General features: G+C 49.8%; 1 protein-coding gene across 4 annotated transcripts; it reads right to left on the reverse strand.

Moving 5' to 3' along the window:
• Positions 1–1,529: 1,529 nt before the first annotated feature.
• tcf3b (transcription factor 3b) lies at positions 1,530–25,181 on the reverse strand. 4 transcript variants are annotated; one of them, XM_062452917.1, is made up of 21 exons: positions 24,621–25,180; positions 20,114–20,204; positions 18,519–18,591; positions 15,396–15,466; positions 15,200–15,272; positions 15,058–15,098; positions 14,730–14,862; positions 14,511–14,557; positions 11,215–11,311; positions 10,759–10,889; positions 10,539–10,647; positions 10,093–10,148; positions 9,806–9,887; positions 8,728–8,807; positions 8,293–8,487; positions 8,082–8,196; positions 7,686–7,833; positions 7,031–7,084; positions 5,949–6,187; positions 5,308–5,456; positions 1,530–4,983 (listed from the first exon to the last, which is right to left on the reverse strand). In XM_062452917.1, the coding sequence occupies exons 2-20, from the start codon at positions 20,183–20,185 to the stop codon at positions 5,314–5,316; spliced, it is 1,959 nt and encodes a 652-aa protein (XP_062308901.1). In that variant the 5' UTR covers positions 20,186–20,204; positions 24,621–25,180; the 3' UTR covers positions 1,530–4,983; positions 5,308–5,313. The 4 variants fall into 4 exon arrangements, with proteins under 4 accessions (XP_062308901.1, XP_062308900.1, XP_062308902.1 ...); XM_062452916.1 differs by having other exon boundaries at positions 10,759–10,892; XM_062452918.1 differs by lacking the exon at positions 7,031–7,084 and having other exon boundaries at positions 10,759–10,892; positions 24,621–25,181.
• Between the last annotated feature and the right edge of the window lie 344 nt (positions 25,182–25,525).

The following is a 25,525-nucleotide window of genomic DNA, read 5'->3' on the forward strand; positions in this document are numbered from 1 at the left end:
AGCACGCTGTCTCAGGTTGCAGCTCATCTGCGACCTGAGACAATTCTAAATTGTAATATAGCAAACACTTCCAACTTCTTTAAGGGCAGCCCAATGCAACCTCCCATGGGATTTGAACTCAAGAACCCAACATAGCCTTAACTTTCATGGTACACATGCTTATCCACTGAGCCATAAGCAAACATGAACTTGTTGATAATACATCCTTAAGGTGAAGTGTGAGGTCATTAAAGTGACAGTTTCTGCAAGGAAAGACCATTGCAGCCTTCCATGGGATTTGAACCCATGGAAGGGTTCAAATCCCAATCTTATGCAACACCTGGGATTGTTGCATTAGATCTCATTCATCTGGATAGGTGGTATTGGTCATGTGATCTGATTGCCAATTAACACCAATGATTGCCAGGTGTGTTTCACAAATGAGTGCGTGATTATGAGCAAGTGTGACTGTCCACATCCATCATTTATGGTGGAAGGGTTTGTGTCATTGACTGATGAGCAGAAGGTTGGAGGTTAATGTCCCCTGAGGTGCTTTTGGAGGAAAAAGTTCATAGATGCATGGCTGTTTTTAAAGATACGTAACCCCGACAGGTAAGGGAAGTGAGTCCCTGATAGCCTAGTGGATAAGCATGGATACTATGCAGGCTGGTCTTAGGTCCCAGCTCATCTGGGTTCAGAACTGGCTGGTGGACTCTATGTGCAACGTTCCCAATGCTTCCTTGCTGTTTGTAAAACACACTAGTGTGTCTTTAAGAAGGGCTGTTTTTAAACATAAATATTAGCAAGTGAGGGAAGTGGGACCCCAGTGGATTAATGGGTAAGCAAGCAAACCATGCAGGGAGGCCTAACACAGCAACTTGGCATCAAATCCCAGACCATGGCCTGAGTACAGCTGGGGTTCCACTGTGCAAGCTCCCCAGTTCCCATCATGCTTGCTTCTTGTCACACTTGAAATGGAACAGGACGATGATGGAAAGCTAAGTGTTTTTTTTGTTTTTTTTTTAAGAGATATTTTAATATCATGGACACTTTCTGCATTCTTTAGGGCTGATCAATGAAGCCATACATGGGACTTGAACCCAAGACCCTTCAGAAAGGCCTTAACGTTCACCATACACATGCTTATCCACAACCAAACATGAACACGTTGAAAATACATTCTTGAGGTGAAGTGTGCTATTTTTAAGAGTTTCTGCTTATTTTTTTCTGAGTATTTGTATAATACATCAATTCAACACAATAGTAGGCCACCTGTTCTGTACTCCGAGACAATACATTGTCATGTGACTAGTTGTAGCCCATTTTTGACTAACTGAAATACTGTTCAAACTACCAATCCTAGATCTACCATTGCTCTTTTTAAACGCTGTATTTGCATGTCTCTTGCTAACCCCGTTTTTTATCACTAAGTAGACTAAAGCACACATTCATTTGCCATACTATGATGAACCCCTTTATTACAATGTTTTCCTTTATTTTCCTTTTTTATGTATACAAGATTCAAAAGCCAGACATTGAAAAAGGTATAATTCTGTTATTAAAAATGGCACATTTATTGCTACATTACTGTTATATACAGGACAGTTCTCAATAACTACTTTATATAAAATAAAAAATAAAAAGAACTAAAGTTGAGAGACAGGGACTGGAGGCACTCTGAAGACTCCACAGCAGTTGTGATTGTGTCCCGTCTGCTAGGGTGAGCGGCCATGTTTGAACACCGCAGGAGAAAACTCCTCCCCCTTCTAGTGTGGTTCAGCCAACCTGACTGAATACTGACAGGAGAAAGCAGAAGGTTGCTGCCGAATCGAGATTAGAAATGACAAAACGTGTGATCGATTCGTGCTGCCTCTGTGTTTAATACAGGTTTCCAGTTGTTGCTTTTCCATGTCGTCAAGACCTTGAAGAGAGAGGAGTCTTCGCCTCTGAAGTGCTCAAACAAGACACCTGTCATTATTCATTCAGGTCCCAAGACACAGAAAACACACCCTCCATCTCCCCCTCCCTCCCTCCCCCACCCCACACCTCAGAACACAGATGGTACATCAGTCAATCATCGTGGGATGTTCACAAAATACTCAATGACAGCAAATCATATCAGTCTTTTCTTACATTTCTGGGACGGGAAAAATAAAAAATTAAATCGCAAATATTCAGTACACATTTACTTAACCTTGTAATAGAGACACACATTTGAGTACTTGATAGACCCCTTAGGAGAGGTTGCTGTCTGAAGTCTTCCAGGAGACTGTTTTTTGAGAGGATTATTTAAGAGAGGTTTCAAGAGGGAAATAGAAGTCGCTGCAGATGAGTGGATGAGTCAAGATACAGGGATGTTCTGGAATGATGCCGTCGCACCACTTGACGCTAGTTCTAGAACGTTGAGAGGCTCCATTCATGGTGGCTTGTAATCTCCCAGTAAACTTGAAATCGGAAGCCGGGAGAGGGGGGGGGGTGGGGAGGGGTTGACAAATCAACAAACCAAAAACAGGACCCGACTCAACCTTCACTGGCCAGCTGTTTGGACACCTGGCCAAATCCAGTTGCAATAAAAAGCAACAAAAACATAGAAAAACTAACGAGATCTAAATATCGTTTAAATGTTTATTCAACTAGATACACTGGCAGAAGGGTTCGCTCGCTTCCCGTTTTGAAGCTTCTTCCTGAAATGTGTGTGAAGGAGTTCAGGTGAACTCTGCAGAGGAGTGGCCTCACCAGAGAGACTGGGTGAAATGATATGGGTGGACAAGAGAAAACTGTCGCAGAGTTAAAGAAAATACAAATTCAGGCACTGAAAAGGCATCACTCTCCACTCTTGACATCGCTAGTCTTGAGAAGGAAAAGGCCACACTATTGATTTGTAAAATTTGTTTGTTTTTCTTCTTTTTTTCTTTCTTTCCTCTCACCCTTTTTTTTCTTTTTCTTAAAAAGTAAACTTAAATCTTTTATCACCAATACTACGACCACAGGAGATCCACGATGCCATCCTTCCCCTGGGATCACACCTGCCCCCTCGTTCCCCACCCTCGCACCCCCCCCCCCCTGCACCGATCTCCAAGCATCCGCCTGGTTCGAGGGTTTCCTCATAGACCAACCATACGCTTTTACATCCATGCAGAAGAGTTGACATCTAAAAGATTTCAGGGAGAAGGGGGGGGGGGGGGGGATCTAGTTCATGTCTGACGACACGGCAATAACTTATCACAGGAATTAACACTGTTACCCACCTCCCTCCTGTTCCTTACGCACAAAAACAACAACACAACAACGACGTCGCTATGTCAGACATGTCGGGACATCGTCTGCGTAGTGACCAGCACCCTGTAGGAAGAGCGCAGATAGAACTTGGAAACGAAGGTAAACAAACAAGGAAAAAAAAAAAAAAAGGGAAGGAAACCTAGGAAGGACATATGAATGGTACATTCAAAAACCAGTTTGCATAATTACTGTCGACCCAGAGCTACACGGCCCCGGAGGCGGACCCAGTAAGAACACTGCAACAGAACAGCGACACACACACACACGCGCGCACACACACACCTGCAACACGGCCCTGTTTGAAAAACCAACCTTTTTGAAATGATATATATTTTGTGGGGTTGTTGCTGAGAAAAATTAACTCTATAAAACACAGGATAGGTCCAGCTGTGCCCTCCTGTTCTCCTGTTCCAGTCAGGTGAGCGGTCTCTGTAGACCTCCAGACCGGGTGCCCCCGACTAACTCACTGCTCACTACACAGGTAGCAGTTATGGAAAATTCATTTAAATTTCAATATCTTCGTTTCACTCATCTACTATACACTCTAAACTTCCAACTAATATTGTCATTTGTTATTTAGAAATCTACACTGTATAGACTAACAAAAAATATATATTTGTATATATATTCCTTTTTTTATGATCATTTTTTAATTTTTTATTTACTCAACTTAGAAAAGCCCATCCCACGGGAGAGAATGTACTGTGCGACGTCAAGGTCCGTTTGACCAATCACACAGGGGCGTGGCTTCGGGTGCCTGGGGGAAAATTGATGGGAATGATCGTTTTAAGAGGAGACGACTTTGCAACCACTAGGTACAGTGGCCTGTCTGGAGTCAGAGTAGGATGGGGGGGACGGGGGGACGACGACACATCCCTGGTGCATGAGCACTAACTAGGCCAGAAGCCTTTCAGGGTGTTCTAGTTCTGCCTGTGTTCTCTGCAGCCAAGCAGACTTCCGAATGCACAGGAGCAACCATCACAACAGATGTCTAGGGGAAGGAAGAACAACTTAAAAAGACTAACATGATCGACACCAGAACTAGTCAGGCCCACAGCTTCCTGGTGACCCTCTAACTGCTTCCTGTTCACCCCCCAACTGCTTCCTGGGGTAAAAGGTCAATCTTCCTTTCATTCTCATGGGCGTGGCTACATAACGTATGTAAGACTGTACCATTACACAGGGAACACTACATTTATAAAACCTTTGCTCATACACATAAGCAATCCCTTAACAAATGTTCCTTTGCACGTAAGCAATTTGCTTAAATGTCTTGTGGTATAAAACATGTAAGAATTAGGCACAAATCCTTGATTATATGAGTTATTAGTCAGGGGCGGTTCTGGCAGCCCTCGGCAGTGTGTGTAGTCCCAGAACAACACTACTCCATCTTATCATGGAAGATAAACTAAAACAAATAATATGTATAGCAAATTAAAATTAAAAAATCAAATCAAAAACAAGTTCTTCACATTTGAGCTGGTAAGTCAGGGACTGGGGGTGATGGGCAGACAGATTGTGTCAGTTTTGGCAGTGTGAATGCGTGAATTCGAGTGTGTGTGGATGTGTGCCTGGAAACTGAACATGGCCGTACACACACACACACACATTGTCATCACTGTCAGTATATGTACACACACACACACACACACACACACTGAGGGATAGGTGGAAGAATCAGGTAAGGCCAGGTCGTCTCCCATCAGCCAATGGAATTCCAGACATCTGGAGCAGGAAAATGGATGGTATTACAATAGTAGTACCACAGCAGTATTAGCATTACCACTACATTACTCCCTGGTATTAGCTTTAGCATTACCACTACATTACTCCCTGGTATTAGCTTTAGCATTACCACTACATTACTCCCTGGTATTAGCGTTAGCATTACTACTTCATTACTCCCTGGTATTAGCGTTAGCATTACTACTTCATTACTCCCTGGTATAAGCGTTAGCATTACTACTTCATTACTCCCTGGTATAAGCGTTAGCATTACCACTACATTACTCACTGGTATTAACGTTAGCATTCCCCCAGCAGCATTACCTGGTATTACATATGGCTGACTGAGTTGTGGCCGTCGCCCCCCAGGCCCGGGTGCCCTCCAGACAGCTGCATGCCCGCCTCGCCGACGCCGGACACCTTCTCCTCCTCCCTCCTCTTCAGGCAGGCGGCCTTGGGATTGAGGTTGCGTTCTGTTGGGGGGGGGGAAAGCAGAGAACACAGTAACACGGGGGGGTCGTACGTGGTGGGAGCGGAGAGCCGACCTCTAGCTGGCACGTTTCGTCCAACACCAGGCAGTCAACGTCATACTCAACCTGGAGCAGCAAGGGGTCAGCTTCAAGTGTGTGGAGGTTACGTTTGTAGTCCCTAGCATATAGTAACTAATATGTAGTACCTAGCATGTGGTAACTAGTATGTATTCCCTAGCATGTAGTAACTCGTATGTAGTCCCTAGCATGGTTAATAACCAGTATTCAATACCACATGTCTGTTTTTTGCTAGTGTGTATAGGTGTCTTAACTCCTAGGCATGTAGTATATCTAGCATGTCGACCCAAGCATGGTTAAGGATTAGCATGTGTTACCAAGTGTCTAGCTCCTAGCGTGTGGTATCTATTGCGCATTACCCAGTGCGCAGGGTGGTCCCTAGTGTGTGGTCCAAGTACAAGCAGTAAGGCTCGGTACCTCTAACTTGTTGCTCCAGGTTGAGTATAACGTTGACGGCCTGGTGTAGGATGAGCAGTTTGGTCTGAGGTTTATCGTTGGTGAGATGCAGCTGGCACATCCTGCCCAGCTCCTTGAACGCCTCGTTGATGTCGCGCACGCGCAGGCGCTCGCGGGCGTTGTTGGCCACCCGACGCTCCTTCTCGCGCTCCACCTTCAGCTCCGGGGGCAGGTCCTCGTCGTCCTCCTCGTCGTCTTGACTTTTGGGGGGGCGGGGTGGGGGAGAGGAGGATGGAGGAGAGGAGGATGGGGCGAGGAGGAGGATGGGGGGGAGGAGGAGAGGAGGATGGGGGCGAGGAGGAGGATGGGGGGGAGGAGGAGAGGAGGATGGGGGGGAGGAGGAGGATGGAGAGGAGGATGGGGGGGAGGAGAGGAGGATGGGGGGGAGGAGGATGGAGAGGAGGAGGATGAGGGAAAGTAGGATAGGAGGGGGATAGGGGAGGAGAGAGAGAGAATGGGATGAAGCCTTGGGACCAAACTGTTGAAGTAAGCGTGCCTACCTGGAACACCAACTTGCTCTGCTTGCGAATGTTAACGGGCCTGGCTGCCGAGGGTGGGCGGAGCCAGATATGCTGGTTTGTGTACCAGGGGAAGGACTTTTTCCTAAACATCAGCATTCTGATTGGTCCTACACATCCATACGAACATTTGAGTTTTCAACTTTAGAGCCCGTATTTGTGCGTGGTAAAACCCACATGCAGCAATTTGGAAAATGTTCAGACTCAAAACACATTTCATACATTGGCTGCACTCCAGTGCACAGTCCGTGAAAATACATGGCAGCGTTAACTAGGCGCAGAGACACACAATTCCTAACAGCTTGCGTTTAGTGCTTGGAACAAAAGCACAAAAGATTAGCGATTACCTTTCATCCCACATAGGTTGGAAATAAACATGCACGTACGGGTTATGTACCCTGGCAAAAGCCACATATGTCCTGCTATGAACACACGGCCGAACCCTGACTAAGCCCACGTATGTTCCCTGGTCTTAAAACACGCGTGTGAGGCGCCTGTCGCAGCAGCTCACGAGAGGAGACTTACTCGTTGGGCTGGTCTGTGAGGTTAGAGAGGATCTGGAGGGCCAACGCCTCCTTTCTGTAAACAACGAAGGATGGGAGGAGGGGGGAGGAAAGGGGGGGAGGGGGACAGTCAAAACCTAACAAACCTCAGGGAGAGCCACAGCACATACAGTAGCAGTCCTCACATTTACATTTAGTCATTTAGCAGACGCTCTTATCCAGAGCGACTTACAGTAAGTACAGGGACATTCCCCCCGAAGCAAGTAGGGTGAAGTGCCTTGCCCAAGGACACAACGTCATTTTGCACGGCCGGGAATCGAACTGGCAACCTTCAGATTACTAGCCCGACTCCCTCACCGCTCAGCCACCTGACTCCCTCCCACTCTCACAAGACAGATGACTAGGAACACCAAACTGTGTGTGTGTGTGTGTGTGTGTGTGGAGCAGGCTGTCGCTGGCCTCAGCTGCTCACTGAGCAGAGGAAGGGAAACGGAAGCCCCCCTCCACGTGTTTGCATTTCCACCTATGTGGGACAAAGCAATCAACACCGGTCCGCTCCCTGGCTCCTTTTCGCCTGTCTACGAAGTGTTTTCCCTGGTCGTTTCCGGGTAAGTCAGACGGCGGTTTGTCGGGCCCGGGCCAAGATGGCCGACCCCGGGTTCGGGTGGGCTCCTTACCTCACTCTGGTTCGAGCCATCTTGCTCTCGTTCTTGTCCTCCTCGGACTTGTCGGCGATGGAGGAGTTCTCGTCGTCGTCCTTGTCCTCCCTCTTGATGTCCGAGCCGCTGGAGGAGTGGGTGGAGCGCGCCACGCTGCCAGGGAGGCCTGGGGGGGTTAGAGGTCAAGGGTCAACATTACCCTACAGTGAAAGCGGGCCAGGCTCTCCGGGCCTTGAGGAAGGAGGGGTGAGAGAGACTGAGGAAAAACTGAGAGGGAGAAATAGAGTGAGAGAGAGAGAGAGAGTGAGTGTGTGAGTGAGTGAGTGAGTGAGAGACAGCGAGAAAGAATGTGAGAGAGCGCGAGAGACAGAGTGTGTGATAGAGATATAGGGGCGGGTGTGGTGTTGGACCCACTGGTGAAGCCCTCTGGCTGTCCGGGGGGCTGGGGGGGTCCGGAGGCGTGGTGGCCGTGAAGCAGAGTGCTGTTGGGGGGCGGCAGGCCCGTGGCCTCCTCGTGGAGGGCCCCTCCCTGGAGGAACACAGCACCGTTAGGACACGCACAACACACAGGAGCATCACAACCACACACACCACAAAACCACACACACACAAGCTCCTTCCTCACCATGGCTGGGTGTCTGTTGCTCAGGGCCAAGCCTGCGCCTGAGAAGGCCTGAGACAGGCCCCCGTTGTGCACCGCGCTGAGCAGGCTGTGCATGTCAGAGTGTGGCCCCCCCAGCCCGCCGGGCCCCCCCGGGCCCACGGCGTGGCTACGCAGGACGTGGATGGCCTCTTCCAGGCGGTCCTCCATCTTGTTTTGCTGCAAGGGGGGGAGGGAGAGCTCGGTGGTTAGAACGTTACACTGCGGATCACAGGTTCAAATGCCTTCCCCGTTTGTCACTTTGGATAAAAGCGTCTGCCAACTATGATAATGAACAAATTTAGATTTTTTTTATTGTTACACAGAATGGGAGGAATACACAGGGATGAGATTACAATCACTGTTTTGTCTTTGTTTGGTGTTAAGTATAAGGATGGAGAGAGGGGGGAGGGCACTGACCAGGGCGTGGAGCTGACCCTCGTAGTTGGGCGACATGGCATCTTGACTGGAAGGTCTGGGCCACTGAGCTGCTGCTTGACCTGGGAGGCACACACACACACACACATTAGGACGGCAGCCTAGGAGGGCCAGGTTGAACAGACAGGTTGAGACATGACACTAAAATTTCACATTTCATCTGACTAGTTGTCACCTATGGCAACAGAACCCTAAATGAGCCACTAACTTAACTAACTTTTATGTAGACATAAATCCAATCAAACGCTAAATGTAGCTAATCTGGCCATCCACCGTAATGCATTCAGTTAGCCAAAGCTGGCCCCATCTGTGTCCAAGAGCAAATTCACTTTCGCAATATATGCAAAGGCTCATGGGTAATCAACTGCCTCATCTCATCCTTCACACGGGTGCAGAGCCTGTTGGAAGGAAATACATGAGGGATCTGGCCAACAGGGTGGTTCTCAGAGCATGGAAGGAGGCCTCACTGGAGTGACCCATGGCCCCGTCGCTTGGAGCGGCTCAACATGGCGGCGAACGCGTTCATATTTCAATTTCTCGCAAACGCGCTCATCCCCCCCCCCCCCCCCATGATGCTCATCCTTGGGTCCTGAGCCATAACACCTCTACTTCATCCAGTGTCCGGGTCTCGAGATAACAGCGCCACAGACAGACTGGCTTTATAGTTGAGATATTGATCGCCGACAGTGTGTAGGGAGATGGCCGTCAGTTCCCATTCCTCACCAGCAGAGGGAGCTGGAGGTCCAACGCCAGACTCCACATCTCACAGCTCCTCACAAGTCTGTCCTCCATTTGATTCAGAACAAAAATGTGACATCTGTTCTACCTCTTAATGTTCCTAACCGCTCATGAGATGTGGTTATTGTTGCACTCTGCCTGGTAACAGATGTAGTTATGGCAACACTGTCCCCGGTAGCTGAGGTGTGGCCTGGCGAACACAGACGGTTTCTGACGCCGAAATCCAAATCCTCGATTCTTCGCTGTACTTTCTATGTGGATTATCTGCATGTCGCTTTGGTTTAAAAGCGAAATGAATGTTGGTGAGGAGAGGGTGCAGTACCTCCGATGGCCTGCGGGGACCCCACGGGGGTTGAGGGGGAGGGGGAGAAGGTGTTGTTGCTGTTGTGGTCCGACGGGTAGATCTGCAAGATACAGGACAGCATGGTCAGCCTTTAGACAGGGATGATTCCACACGCGGACAAGACGCGCTCACACACGCTAACACGGTCAGCCTTCAGACAGAGATGGTTACACGCATACGCTAACCGACATAAAACACATGCGGCAACACACACACGCACACACACACACACTAAGCTGATTGTTTTGAATAGAGGTGTTTCTCACAGATGCCAGAGCCTTTCCGATCTCCCCCGAGCTGCCTGCTGTGCTGCCTCTGTTGGCTGGAGAGAAAACACATCATCACAAACACACACACCCCATCAACAGCTAGCATAGCGTTGCTTGGCATAGCATAGTATGGCACAGCCTAGCCTACGATAGCTTAGCATAGCTTAGCATTGCCTAGCTTACAATAGCATTGTCTGGCATTGCCTAGGTTACAATAGCTTAGCCTAGCATAGCTTAGCATGGAATGGCAGTGCCAAGCTTATGATAGCCTAGCATAGCATGTAAAAGCGCATAGCTAGCTCTTAGGTAACAAGAATGATAGAATGGCATATTATTACAAACATGATAGCAGGCTAAAGCCATCCCCTGGAGTTTGTGATTCTGTCCAGCCATTTGTTCAACAAGAACAGAACAGGAGAAGTTAAGTTTTATTTAAAACATACCCATGATGCTGTCAGCTCCGTTGATGGCGGGGGCGTGGTTGTAGGAGGCGGAGGGGGGGGCGGGGGCATGGTGGAAGCCATTAACCTCACTGGTATGCAGCGGGTAGTTCTGTCGGAGGGGGGGGGGTTTAGAGATAAGGAAACAGAAAAAGAGAGAGAGTGAGCGAAGAAGTGTGAGGGGGTAATTATGATGTGTGAGAGAGGGGAGAGGTGGCCTCACCATCCTGTCCTGGGGGTTGAGGGCAGAGAAGGAGCCTGTCTGGCCCAGGTGTGGGGGTCCCAGCATGGCTGAGTAGCCAGCCTGGCCTAGGGGGCCGGAGGGGGACCAGGGGTCCGACGAGGGGTGGAGGCCTTCTGGAGGAGGAATGGGTAGACATACAGGTACAGAATTATAATTGTATTCATTTCGCAGACACTTTTTTAAGCCTAGCCTAGCCTACCATAGCTCTGAAAAGACAGGTATAGTTATGCACAGAACACCTCTCCCTCCCTCACAAACACACCACCGTTCGACTTATTAACCACGGTACACACTTGCATTTGCGATGTTCTCAGTTTGCAGATGCTTCTACACAACCTGAACACCCGGCCCCCTTCCCCAACACATTATTCCTAACTCCACCCACTTCCTGAAAGCAGAGAGCCACTAAACCCAGGAGGAGGGGCGCTTGCTCACCTTGCATGTAGAAGGAGCCAGGGTAGACGGCTCCTGGTTTGGCCCCAGGATACCCGCCACCGTCCCGGACGTACTCATCAGAGGTGGAGGCATACACCTGCACACACACACACATTACAACATAAGATATACACCTGCGCACACACACACACACATTACAACATAAGATATACACCTGCACACACACACACACATTACAACATAAGATATACAACTGCACACACACACACACATTACAACATAAGATGACACACACACACACAGACCCCTACACACACCACCACCACCAAGTTAGAACACACACACACACACACCATAGGCTTCATTCCCACAGCACACAGTGTGGGTTTCCCATGTACCATGAACACACACACACAGAACTGGTAGATAAAACACAAGTAATGACATTGGCCATTTTTCAATAGTCCCTCAATAATCTTCTAGTTATTCCTGACAATGGATGCTGCATTAGCACAGCGTACAGACACACACACACGTTTATGAGTCACTCAAGTCACTGACACAAACTGTTCTATGGGGAGGGGGGGGGAGAAAGAGAGAAAATGAGAGAGGGAGCGACATGCAGAAAGAGAGAAAGTCAGAGAGAAAGAGAAAAGTGGAGAGACCGTCAGAGGTGGACAGCGAGATGGAAAGAGACCGTCAGATAGTCTCTCTTTAAAGCTCAATCGGAGACAGAGAGAGACTGTCAGGGGCAGTCTCTCCATCTCTTTGCCTGTGAGACGGAGAGACAGTCGGGAGAGAGAGACCGTCGGAGAGAGGCTATGCAGCAGAGAATGCTAATCCAGAGCAGGGATTTTGGTCTGTAATTTGATTTAACAGAGAGAAGTGGAAAGGGAATGGAGAGATGCTCGTCTAATTACAGGGCCATCTGCCTTCTGCTGGACCCCGTCCAACTCCACAGGCAGCTGGGCTGACGACAGCCAGGGAGAGAGGGAGAGCCAGGGAGGGAGGGATGGAAGAGAGGAGGAGAGGTGGGGCAGGGAGAGAGGAAGGAGGGATGGAAGAGGAGAAGAGAGAGGGGGGGGCGGGAGAGAGATGAGGGAGGGAAGAGGGCATGGAGAGAGGAAGAGAGGGGTGAAAGAGGGCGTGGGGAGTGAGGGATGGATGGATGGAAGAGAAAAAGGAGGGGGGTGGGAGAGAAAGAGGGAAGTAAAGGGGGGGGGGTAGGGAGGGAGTGGCTGGGAGAGAGGCGGATGAAGGGAGAGAGGCAGGGGAGGTTGCTGTTGCAGTGAGGCGGGGGTGAGGGGAGGAGGGTGCAGACCACTGAAGGTGGTGGTGGAGATTTATGTAGAGACATAAGGAATGGTGTTGGGGACAAGGAGAAGAGATGTAAATGGCTTCAACAAAGCTGGGAGGGGGGGGGGGATAAGTAGGAATTTTTAACTACCTTGGTTACTTCACTGACAACAAGCTGCAAACCGTGTCTCATAACAGTAGGCTTTAAATTGGGTCTTAGAGCTGAGGAATATGAAGGGGGGGGATTGTGCTTGGGATGTGGCTCGGCGGAAACAAAGATGGCTGCCAGATCACTGCATTCTTAGGGAGAGGATTTCTGGGTAAATTCCCTGCTAATGGGGGTTTAACGGGTCTCGGGTTACAACTGTGACCAGGCGTGTGTAAACTGTGTGGTGTGTGTGTTCCCACAGCAGGATGAATAGAGGAGAAGGTAAAGACAGGAGGAGGAAAGACAAGAGGAAGAGAGAAAGGAGGAGGTGAAGAGACAAGAGGAAGAGAGAAAAGAGGAGGTGAAGAGACAGGAGGAGGTGGAGAGACAAGGAGAAGGTGGTGGGGAAGAACAGACTGGAGGAGAAGAGAGAGGAGGAGACAGGAGGAGACAGGAGGAGGAGAGACAGGTAGCCCCCAGCCCGTCCTGTGTCATGACCCCAACATTAGGATACAGAACAGGGCATCATGACCCCAACATTAGGACACAGAACAGGGCATCATGACCCCAACATTAGGATACAGAACAGGGCATCATGACCCCAACACTAGGATACAGAACAGGGCATCATGACCCCAACATTAGGATACAGAACAGGGCATCATGACCCCAACATTAGGATACAGAACAGGGCATCATGACCCCAACACTAGGACACAGAACAGGGCATCATGACCCCAACATTAGGATACAGAACAGGGCATCATGACCCCAACACTAGGACACAGAACAGGGCATCATGACCCCAACACTAGGACACAGAACAGGGCATCATGACCCCAACACTAGGATACAGAACAGGGCATCATGACCCCAACACTAGGACACAGAACAGGGCATCATGACCCCAACACTAGGACACAGAACAGGGCATCATGACCCCAACACTAGGACACAGAACAGGGCATCATGACCCCAACACTAGGACACAGAACAGGGCATCATGACCCCAACACTAGGACACAGAACAGGGCATCATGACCCCAACACTAGGACACAGAACAGGGCATCATGACCCCAACACTAGGACACAGAACAGGGCATCATGACCCAAACACTAGGACACAGAACAGGGCATCATGACCCCAACACTAGGATACGGGACAGTGTTGGGGTTAGGAAAGAGGGGGATAGATAGAAGAGAGGAGGAGATACAGTGAGGCGAGGGGGAGGGGTGGGCAGGAAGACAGGCTCATCAGCAGTCATTAATCTGGGCTCAGACAGGGGCTAAGAGGCCTCCCAGCACTGTGCCTTACAACTGGGTCACAGGCTGGGGGAGAGAGGGGGAGAGAGGAGGTGGGGGAGGGCGGGGAGAGAGAGGCGGGGAGGAGAGAGCGGGGGAGGCATAAGGGGAAGCCCAGTCCACGAAAAATGGTGTTGGGGTTAGGGGGGTCCCCACCAGTAGCACTACAACACAACCATGTGAGAGTGGTCTGACCACACACACACACACACACACACCTGTAGCTAAGCCAAGCTGTGGCCTGGGTCTTGGTCTTGAAGTTCCCACAGCCCTGGCTAGGCCATGGGTATAGTTAGGGTTACACTAGAAGTTTATACAACAGCTGCATGTCTTATTGATGACACACAACAGAGCGGGGGGAGGGGTGCACGAGAAACCCTCTGTGTGTATGTGTGTGTGTGCGTGTGTCTGTGTGTGTGGGAAAGAGAGAGACGAGCACTTAGGTGCGCGGTTGCATGTGAGATCAAAGTGTGTGTGCAAACGTGTGAACTGACCATGACAGAGAACAGACGTGAGGGGTTTGGTGTGTGTGTGTATGACATTAGGGGTTAGGAGTGTGTGTGTGTGTGTGTGTGTGTGTGGACTTACAGAGGAAGGCAGACCTGGGGGCTTTCTGATCTTCTTAGGCTGAGTGTCTAGAGAGAGAGAGAGAGAGAGAGAGAGAGAGAGAGAGAGAGACCAAGAGAGACGTATGGAGAGGTAGAGGAAAAGGGTGGGAGTAGAGTTTATCATCCTCTGAACATCATCATACAGCCAGACATATAACAGAAGCTGGCTACTCAGTTTGTCCCTATTCAGCCACCGTACCTATGTTTCCGTCTGGAGGCCTCCTGCGAGGGTTGCTGGGGTAGGAGGGGTAGAACTGGCTGCCCCCCTTCAGACTGGGGGGGGGCAGTGCGTCTGGGCTGGCCATGGCTATCTCACTAGGCAGAAACCCAGGCTGGGGGGGGGGAAGAAGACATAGGTTAATACACACACATCTCCAGGAAACAGACCAACAAAAAAAAGTCTCAGTCAAATCATTTCTGTTGAAAGGAGAAGTGAGAAACGTGGGGCTTTTGAAACCCGTAGGAGACAGAGACAGAGAGAGAGAACGAAAGAGAGAACGAAAGAGAGAGGTTGGGAATGACCTCACCTGGCCGCTGAAGGAAGAGTATGGACCCCTCTCACCTTTACCTGTGGAACACACACACACACAGGTCAGATGGAAGCCACCAACACACAGTACAGTAGCACAGGGTGATGTAGTATAGGGTAGTATAGTAGTATATCCTTACCTCCGAGCCCTGAGCTAAGGAAGGGGGAGGTCAAGCCCTCGTGCTCGCTGTAGTGGGGGCCTTCTCCATAGGGCTGAGGGCGGATGGAGAGAGCGCATCAGACAGATGGTGTGTGCGTGTGTGTGCATGGATGGATGTGTGTACGTGTGTGTGTGTGTGCGTGCATGCGTGCGTGTGTGCGGGAGGGGGTCCTTACCCGTCCCTGGTTGTACGAGGGGCTGTTCTGTTCAGAGCCCCAGGACCCAGAGCCATTACGCTCGTCCAGAGCTGGAGGACACACACACACACAGGTTAGACTGGCCTGACACACACACACACACACACACACACACGTATTACACTAGCAGGACACACACGGCTATCGTGACACACACCCACACAATAGACAGGCTTGACACACACACGACTAAGCATATGAGCTGGGGTAACTGTGTTTCAGTGGACCTGAGAGGTGTCGAGAAAGGCCAGCCAGTATGAGACTGATGAGAAACCAGCTTCCTAGAAATCAGCAGAGCATAAACCACACACTCCCTCTCTCTCTCGGTCTCAGCCACTAATGCTACTGAGCCTCTCTGGAGACGCGGCGCTTAATTGCCTACTGATTTGCATAATTGTGCATATTAATGTGCATACCTTATGAATATTCATATTTTGCCTTTGATTTTTCTCCTAATTAAAAAAATGTGTGAGAGAGAGAAGGCGAGCGAGCAAGTGGAGAGAGAGAGACAGAGGGGGAGGGAGGGAGAGAGAGAGAGAGAGAGAGAGAGAGAGAGAGAGAGAGAGAGAGAGAGAGAGAGAGAGAGAAATATAGGGGAAGGGCGCGTGAGAGGGACAGAAAGAGACAAAGAGGAAGGGAGAGCGGGAGAGGAAGACCAAAAGAGAGACAGAGAGTGAGAGAGAGACAGAGAGAAAAGCACAGATATAGAGAGAGAGGGGAGGATGACTGATGAGTGTAGCAGAGCAGAGCAGCCCTAGCCCCTTGTGGGCGACAGCAGTGATGTATGGAGAGGTGGTGGCCAGCACGGAGAGCCAGGCCAGAACAGGAGAGAGGGGCAAGTCTGAGGATCTGCCTCACTCCCTCACTGTCACACTGCTAAGCTAACCTATGCTAGGCTAACCTACAGTAACACAACTAGGCTAACCTACACTTAACACACTGCTATGCTAACCTATGCTAACACACCACTAGGCTAACACACCACTAGGCTAACGTATGCTAGGCTAACCAACGCTAACACAACACTAGGCTAAAATACGCTAGGATAACCTATGCTAACACAACCCTAGGCTAACCTATGCTAACACCCCGTAAGTGGTGAAAGAGATGGAGTAAGAGAAATAGGAGGGAGAGAAAGAAACAGGAGGCTAAGAGAGGGGGGAGAGAAGAGAAGTAAAGCGATGGGGGAGGGGGAAAGAGTGAGGGAGGACAGTTGGTGTGGGGCGGGAAACTCTGACAACATTGTTTCACACGTTGTGGAGTAATTAACTCAGAGGCAATCAAACAAGGTGTCAGGCTGCATGGTGCTCCATAGGCACCCAGCTAGCTTGTAGCTCAACACTGAGGAGAGGTGGAGGGAGGGTGGAGGGAGGAGAGGAGGGGGGTAGAAGTGGAGGGAGGAGAGGGGGGGGGAGAGGTGGAGGGAGGAGGGGAGAGGAGAGAGGCAGGGCGAGGCGAGACTCCAGTCACAAATAATCACATAAAACCCAGGTTCTTTGCTACACTCGAGTTCCCTCTTTATGACAGCAGCAGAGCGCTGTGTGTGTGTGTGTCTCATCGAGCACGTTAACCTGCTAGAAGGAGGCAGTAAGCCCTAACCTGATTGAGAATGGAGGAGCCAGACCACAGCAACAGGACCAGCAGCCAAACACGCCACGTAATCACGTTACATGTAGGCTGGTGGTCTTGAAAGGCAGCTGAGATTTGATGGAACCAGTGGGCTCCCGGTGCCACTGGGACACACAAACACATCTAGCCTGGAGTAGAAAACACCAGCTACACACACATCTTTAAAAACACACACACTTGTTGTGGAGGTGGGGGGTGGGTCAGCAGCTGTAGAGGTGAGAGTGGAGATGCCAGGAGGAGGTGGGCCTTGTTGTGCGTGTGTGTGTGTGTGTATGAGTGTGGGGGGCGACGAGATAGCCAGCAAACTATATATGGGAATGTCCCCAACTAAATATGGGAATGTTGGGAAAATGCATGGCTGGTGGGTGACCATTGTTAACACCCCTTTCTCTCCCCCGTCCCCCGTTCCAGGGACACAATGCATTTCCATTGACATGCAACTGAACAGGAGGTGACGAGCTCTTGTACTGCGGGTGAGGGTTGAGCCGAGGTGTGGGTGTGTGTATGTATGCGTGTGTATGCGTCAGTGTTTGTGTGTGTGTGTGTGGGGGGGTCTCATTGTCTGAGGCGTGAGCCATTTCCTGCTCATCAGTGGGGGAGAGGCCAGCCCTGTCGAGGTGGGAGTGTGGAGGGGGGGTGACTCGTTTCAAGTCTGTAAGCCGCCACCCCCCCTCATTAGTTTTTTTTCTCTGGCAACAGAACGACGGCCATGGGGTGCAGAAACCCTAGGAGAAGGGCTGGAGCCAACCTCCTCCCACGCTGGCACGGTGACAGGGGTGGAGAGGAGGGTTCTAGAACAGGCCGTCCCAGAGGAGTGGAGGGTTCTAGAACAGGCCGTCTCAGAGGAGTGGAGGGTTCTAGAACAGACCGTCCAGAGGAGGAGGGTTCTAGAACAGACCGGCCAGGCGTGGAGGGTTCTAGAACAGACCGTCCAAAGGAGGAGGGTTCTAGAACAGACCGGCCAGGAGTGGAGGGTTCTAGAAGACGCCGTCCAGAGGAGGAGGGTTCTAGAACGTTGCAGAACCTTCAGGAAGGATAGACTCAAAAGCCGGGGGGGGGGGGGGGGGGGGGCTTCTGCTGATCTGACTGAGAAGCACCCGGGCTGTTCCCTGCTTGGCAGAGAGACGAAGACAGCGCCCGGAGGGCTGGATCTAAAGCCCTGCTTTACTGGAACACGCATCCATTCACTAAACCCTACTGAAGGATCGCACGCAGCTGAAGACGCGAGGCGTCAGGGTGAAGGAGACGAGAGAACAAGCGAGAAGACCCGACAGCTCCGCGGTCCCACGTGAAGACCTACGTCGTCCAGTTTAAAAAGACGACCCCCTCGTTCTGGCTATCGGAGCGCCTCGTCGCCGTCGTGGCTCTCTGGGTGATGTCATGCGGGAGGTGTGATGGAGCGAGGGCGAGCAGCTGCTGCCCAGATCCAGCTTGCGGCGACACAAAACAACACACACGAACATGGCGTCTCACCTGATCCTCCAAACTGACTGCTCGCCAGTGTCGTCTTTCGGTTATTCCCATTGGCTACAGGCGGTGCAAACATCTGCAAAGGAGAGATGGGATTGGTCAGTGCCATCATGCTTTCAGATGCACGCACGCACACACATGCACACACAGTGACACCCACACACAGAGGATTCAGAGATTTGGTCAGTCCAGTCTCCCTCCAAGACATAAAGATCAACTCAAAGCTCAAAACAGAAGTCAACTGATCAAAACTGAGGAGATGTGAACTCAGGAAAAACACCGGAGAGGAGGGACATCGACCGTCTCTGAAGGTGTCAACCAGGACACAAACTGTCCGTCTCAGTCATCGAATGGGAACTACATCTCCCATGATGCAACACTATCAGGCTGCGCTCAGACTAGCCCTCCTCAGAGAGCGGCAGCCATCTTGCAGCTTCTCAGTGGGCTGGAGCCAGACGCCCAACCAGTACAAGGTTATGGAGATGAAACACTACGTTATGGAGATGAAACACTACGTTATGGAGATGAAACACTACGTTATGGAGATGAAACACTACGTTATGGAGATGAAACTACGGTTACAGAGATGAAAAAACACCCAAGTCCTAAACCACAGCCTAGCGAACTGGCCGAGCAACAAGAGTTGTTCCTCACAGCCATGCTTGTAAACACAGCTAGGGGATCCGGGGGCGAGGCTCAAAAAACTGTGGAATAGGACTTTAACTGAGCGCAAAATAATATCTGGACAGAGAGGAAGGGTGAGGGGGACAGAACGAAACAAACAGTCACCTGACACCCTGAACCCAGCGATGCAGCAGAGAGGCTGGAGGCTCGCTTCACTGCATCTCTGGTACCCAGGTGGGCTGGCTGGGGTTTAGAGAGGAGGGAGGGATGAAGAGAGATGGAGGGATGTCGAGATGGAGGGATGAGAGATGGAGAGATGGAGGAATGTCAAGGTGGAGGGATGACAGATGGATGGAGGGATGAGGGATAGAGATGGATGGAGAGATGGAGGGATGTCAAGATGGAGGGATGAGCGATGGGAGGGAAGCTACGGTAGGCTGGTCATGCAGTGGCTCTAGAATGTGACGGCCAGCTTGGATTCCAGCCCAGCGAGCCCATGTGTGGAACACTGAGGGCATGTACTGTAGCGTGCAGTCAATGTGGAGAAATGTAACAGAATCACACTCTCCCTGCCTCGCTCCCCTCCCCCCCTCTCCCCCACGCCTGCTTCCAGACCCCTAAACCCATTCTTGCTCACTCTTTCTCCTCCTCTACCTCCCTCGCTTTCTCTCTCTCCCTCACCAACACCTGGTCCCCTCTACAACCCTCCTTCCCTTCCCAGCCGAGCAGCCCCGGGTCCTAGCTCCCTCCCTTTCCCATCCCTCCCGCCCACTCTAGTCTAGTTCCCTCACCCAAACCCTCCCCCCCCTCCCTTCCCCACTTCCTACATCCCCCCTTTTTCTCTCCCACACCTGGTCCCCTCTCTCTCACTCCCCCTCCTCCTCCTCCCCCGCCGCACCCCTCCCCTCCCCTCCCCCCCCCCCCCCCCCCCACATCCAACCCTTATCCCCATGGTCCTAGCTCCCCTGTCTTACCGCGCTGAAATCCAGGAGGTCGTTGAGTTCCTTGTCAGTTCCCACTGCAGCCATTCTCTGGTGCTGCTGCATGCCCCTCAGTCTATCAACCCTACGAGAGAGATTCAGCACACACCGACTTAGACGAGCCAGAGACCACAAACACACTGCTACACTGGGGCTACGCACTTCTGGAATGGAGACGTTATTTGCAGGGGACTGTAGTTTGAGGAATTGAGATACGGCCCCCCCTTCACCCGATTGTTGCGCCGCACCTGAATGAGCTCGCTAGTGTAATGGGAGTCGTTTGTTATTGCCGCACTCGGGGTGTTCTTTCGTCCCGCCGTGCCTGGTTGCATTGATGTGGTTACTTTTGCGAGGTAAATACAGCCCGTGTCCTTGAGTCTGACCACCGAAATACTGTTCGAACAACTCCCTTGATCATTGACGCTCTGGTGTACGTTCCGCGCACGCTATTTGTGCGACGCTTTGGATGAAAGCGTCCGCTAAGTGAATTAAAAGGTGAAAATGTTCAACGTAAACAGCGCGGAAGGCTGTGCTCTCTCTGCCAGCAGACCTGAGGCGGTCTCTCTCTCTCGTACAGGAGACACGAGAATCTAAATGTGGAGCTCAACAGAACCAGGGCTATCAGTGCGTGTGTAGCATTCACTTTAGCAGACACCTTTATCCAAAGCGACAGAGGGGGATTTCAACCTGGGACCTCTTGATATGAAATCAAGTGCTCTAACCACTGAGCTCCCTCCCGGTACTAGCATTTGAGGATCGTGAGGAACATGAGGATCGAGATGGGGAAGAACATTCTTAGCTAGTCTACAGCTGGTTTAGCACACACTACAAGTATTAACTGGGCTTTTCTGAATCTAAGGTGCCAACAGCATGGGGGGGGGGGGGGGGGGGAAACCTGAGAAAGGAATCCACTCTGATGATGAAAACATCCTTAGATTTGAGGTGTTAAACAGCAGTTATTAGCACATTGGTATGGTACATTCAGTGACATCACGACTTCCCAAACCACCGGGGGGGGGGCAACACTCCTGAAGTGGAACACATGCACACACACCAACCCCCCCCCCCCCCACACACACACGCCTCATCGTCGTCGTCCCCCCCTGCCGCCCATCTCTTCTTTCTCCCCCGTCTGTCTCCCCCTTTGTTTACAGAGGTAGAAGAGGCCATCTTGGCATCACAGACACCCAAACCTATAGGAGGGGTGCGCATGGAGCATTTGGCCGTAGATCAAGAGGTTGCCCGTTCAAATCCCTCCTTCCTGTACGTAGCTTTGGATAAAAGCTAAATGATACCTCCCAATCAGGTCGCCACAAGTCTGGGCGTATTTCTGACCCTTACAACACGGACGTCAAAGTTTAGACCAAGATGGACTCCCAATCACAAGAGGGACCTAAGAACACCCATCATCTGGAGATATTACTGGATGTGAATGTGTGAGAGCAACATTAGTACATTACTGTATATGTGTATGTTGACATTAGTACATTGCTGTATGTTAACTATGGTAGGCTAAATTGTTGTAGGTCTGTGTGCTAACAGGGAGTCAGGTGGCTGAGCGGTGAGGGAATCGGGCTAGTAATCCGAAGGTTGCCAGTTCGATTCCCGGTCATGCCAACTGACGTTGTGTCCTTGGGCAAGGCACTTCACCCTACTTGCCTCGGGGGAATGTCCCTGTACTTACTGTAAGTCGCTCTGGATAAGAGTGTCTGCTAAATGACTAAATGTAATGTAAATGTGTAAATGCTAACATCAGTACATTACTGTCTGTCGGCTAACATTAGTAAATGACTGTACATCTGCAAGCTACCATTACATTACTGTATGTCTGCATGTTAACATTAGCAGTAGTAACATTGTACTACAACCAGCCTCCCAGACCAGGGCTGACGCAGAGGACTAGAAGAAGCCCTCTGGCACTTAGCAGAGGAAGAGGCTGCTGTCTGATGTTTAGAACTAGAAGTACTAGAAACAGGCAGGGCAGTGAGGTACTAGAGGCAGGCAGTGCAGTACTAGAGGCAGGCAGAGTAGTGAAGTACTAGAGGCAGGCAGGGCAGTAAGGTACTAAAGGCAGACATAGCAGTGAGGTACTAGAGGCAGGCAGTGCAGTACTAGAGGCAGGCAGAGTAGTGAAGTACTACAGTCAGGCAGAGCAGTGAGGTACTAGAAGCAGGCAGAGCAGTGAGGTACTAGAGGCAGGCAGAGCAGTGAGGTACTAGAGGCAGGCAGAGCAGTGAGGTACTAGAGGCAGGCAGAGTAGTGAAGTACTAGAGGCAGGCAGAGTAGTGAAGTACTAGAGGCAGGCAGAGTAGTGAAGTACTAGAGGCAGGCAGAGCAGTGAGGTACTAGAGGCAGGCAGAGCAGTGAGGAGACCAACAGGTGGTGTTCTTTGACAACATCTCGTCACTCACCACTCATGCAATTTGCTGTAATCAACTGCTCTGTGGCGTCAATCCACCACCATAAACATTCAGCCTCACAGTATAGTGTAGGCCTGTAGTGTTTGCATTCACAAGTCCACAAGATACAGGAAAACACACACACCACGCAGTCACCTAGAGATACTTTCGGTCTCTATCATCTGGGACAACAGTGGAAAGAAGCCCTTGGCTATTACAAGGTTGAGGTGTTCAGGACAACAGCAGAGGGGGGGGGACTCAACATGTGAATTCCTTGAAGGGTGCAGAAACACTCAGAAACCCTGCTGTGCTGCAGCCCAGGGAACTGATCGTTACAGACAGCTAAAGAAGTGTCATTTCCAAGCTCTTAACAGAGCGGGTTAACTAATCTAACCTTGAGAGAACAAATATAACACGTAGCTTCGTGTGTAAACAAACTGTATTGCCCTGCAACACTTTTGGTGAAGCAGTAAGCAAACTGGAAAAACTAACTTGAATATACACAAATCCTCAAACTGTTTCGGTTGGACTGGTAATTCCATTAGGTTACGTGGAAAAGACACCAACAGAAGTCTAGCTGAATAGCATCTTCGACTTCCGACGGCGCGATCAATAGTAGGAAACGGATTAAAGGGCTCTTTGTCACAACCTTTTCCTTTAATACAAGGCGAGGAGCCTGGTCGAGCCACAATATAATGTGGACATACACAATTTGGTTTTAAAGTCGGATTTCCGTTATTATATAAAGTCCAGTCCAGTTGCTAACATTTTCACCGAAACGATGCATCAACGATGACAAAATGAGAGCCTAGTGATCATTGTACACAACTATAGGCTAACACTGACAGGCCAAAACTACATTTACCACGATTAATTATGGATTACTACGCCAGTGAACAGTTATAATTAAATATTTGTGAAACCGGTCTTGTTAAAAGACATACAAAAGCAACAGTTGCTTCAAAAGCAAAAGACAAATAAATAAATAAATAAATAAATAAATACAAACGTCGTGGGGACCGGGTTAAAGCAACTGCGGATAAACATTATTATTATTTATTTTTTATTATTGTCTAGTGGTGTTGGGGTAACGGTGTTGCCATTCCTTTTGCCCTATATCAAAGTGTTAATTTCTAGTTGTGAAACTCATCCTAGACAACCATGTCGTATTAAACAACATCCTGGTCCACTTGCAACAAAACTCATCGATAGGCTAGACTATACCGTGGAATTTCACTTGTCGGCCAATAAATGGCAAACTAATCGTTTCATATCCCAATCTTGAAGAGGAAGGCCCTGTTTAAATAGACCGTCCCATTCTCGAAAAAAAAAAAAGAAAAAAAAAGACGGTTAAAAAAAATCGGGTTACAAAACATGTGGCATGCATGGCTAATTGTCCCAATGCTTCGAACCAGAGGAAGGCCCGTGCAATAAATATTGAACTTCCTTTGAATGACCATTTCAACTCAAGGTTGGAGTTGAGCATTAGAGAGAGTTGGGAGAGGAGGGGGAGGTAGTGGGGGTTGGGGAATTTCCTGCCAAATGTGCAATAAAATAAAAAAAAGTCTAGCCTGTGACCAAACGCAAAACCGCTTTCATGGTGGGGGTTCCTACAACTAGATGTTAAAAGGAAACTTTGCGTGGCTAAGTAGCCTACTTGTAAACCCCTAACTGTAAAGGGGGACAAGTCGAAACAGAAGTTGATAAAGCCCACCATCAACATTAGGTTATTTGCCAGCAACTACATATCTGAGTCGATCTCAATGACCTAACGTGCCAGTTTGCACTGGGAAAGCCTAGCCACCCAAACACGCGGTGAGGTAGGTTCAAAACGAGATATTCAAGCCTTAAATCCTAACATCCCAATACTGAACAAAGGGGTAGTTTCCTTGCGTCTCCACGGTCGGTGCGACCATCACACACTTGAAGCTCGCTGCCCTCACCACCTCCAAACCAGACAAAAACTTACATCCCCCCGCTTCAACTACACATTCCCAAAAACTTTTGAAAATCGCACAAGTCCAAATTTCCTACAATTCACAAAACCATCACAATCACATTACGCAGTTTACAAAGTGTGAGTGAAAGAGACATATTTTTACCTTTCTTCTTCAAATGTCTGGCATCCAACAGTAAAAAGAAAGGCTGATTCTCGAATGGAGAAAAAACATAAAACTTCAAGAGAATTTCAGCCTCAACCCCTGAAGCATTGGCTCACAGTAGCTGTTTGCCTCACGCGTGGTAGACCTGGTTTAGATGGGCTGCCCGCGTCATTGATAAAAATGTACCAAGTATGTATGCAAACAATATAGTTATTAATCTCACGTCTTCCTTTTCGTTGTTACAATTGAGCGGATTTCATTCTTCTACTAGACATCTTCACCACCTCGCTACACATTGTCAGACGCAACAACGTATCCCTACGCGCAGAGTACGGGCCTCAAAGCCAGGAGTGTCCAATTTCAAACGCCTAGCGAGATGTGAGTTTTTCCTTCGGACAATAAAAGCGACGGAACCGTAACGAACGGCAATAATTTATCCGCGGTATGGACGACCTTTTCCTTCGGAAATTGACGTGTACAATTCAAAATAAAACAACATCTGTCGGACTATGCGTTTTGGCGGAAGGTTATGGCAGGAAAGTTAGCTGCGATTAACTGCTGCTTCACGAGATGGAATGATAAATCCTAAAGAAAATGACCAATAGTAAAGCTCGCGTTCACAACTGACAGCCGTGATAGCAAATAGGTGATCCAGAATGGCCCATTAAGCCACCTCCCTCATAGTGACGCTTGCTTTCGCTGTGTGCTCAGGAGGCTGGAAGAGGGGGGCTTCGGCGTACCCTCTGACATCATTTTATTGCTTTGGTTGGTACGATCTCCCGCAATTGTTGTTTTGCGTGCACCACGCCGTAATGTTCAAGCAGCTTTTACACGCAGTGTAAAACACGGACGTGAAACATAAAACTATGTTTCTCTGTCTCGCTGCTTTCGATTTATAGTGAAAC

The sequence above is a fragment of the Osmerus eperlanus genome, chromosome 26 (genome assembly GCF_963692335.1).
Source record: "Osmerus eperlanus chromosome 26, fOsmEpe2.1, whole genome shotgun sequence".
NCBI lineage: Eukaryota > Metazoa > Chordata > Actinopteri > Osmeriformes > Osmeridae > Osmerus > Osmerus eperlanus.

Bases quoted from the DNA above. Each gene is read 5' to 3' on its own strand.
- tcf3b (XM_062452916.1), bottom strand. From the start codon at position 20,185: ATGCAGCAGCACCAGAGAATGGCTGCAGTGGGAACTGACAAGGAACTC. The intron at 10,149-10,538 runs GTATGTTTTAAA...TTTTCTCTCCAG, and splicing joins CGGAGCTGACAGCATCATGG to CCAACAGAGGCAGCACAGCA. The intron at 7,085-7,685 runs GTAAGGAGCCCA...CGTTGTTTACAG, and splicing joins ATGGCTCGAACCAGAGTGAG to AAAGGAGGCGTTGGCCCTCC.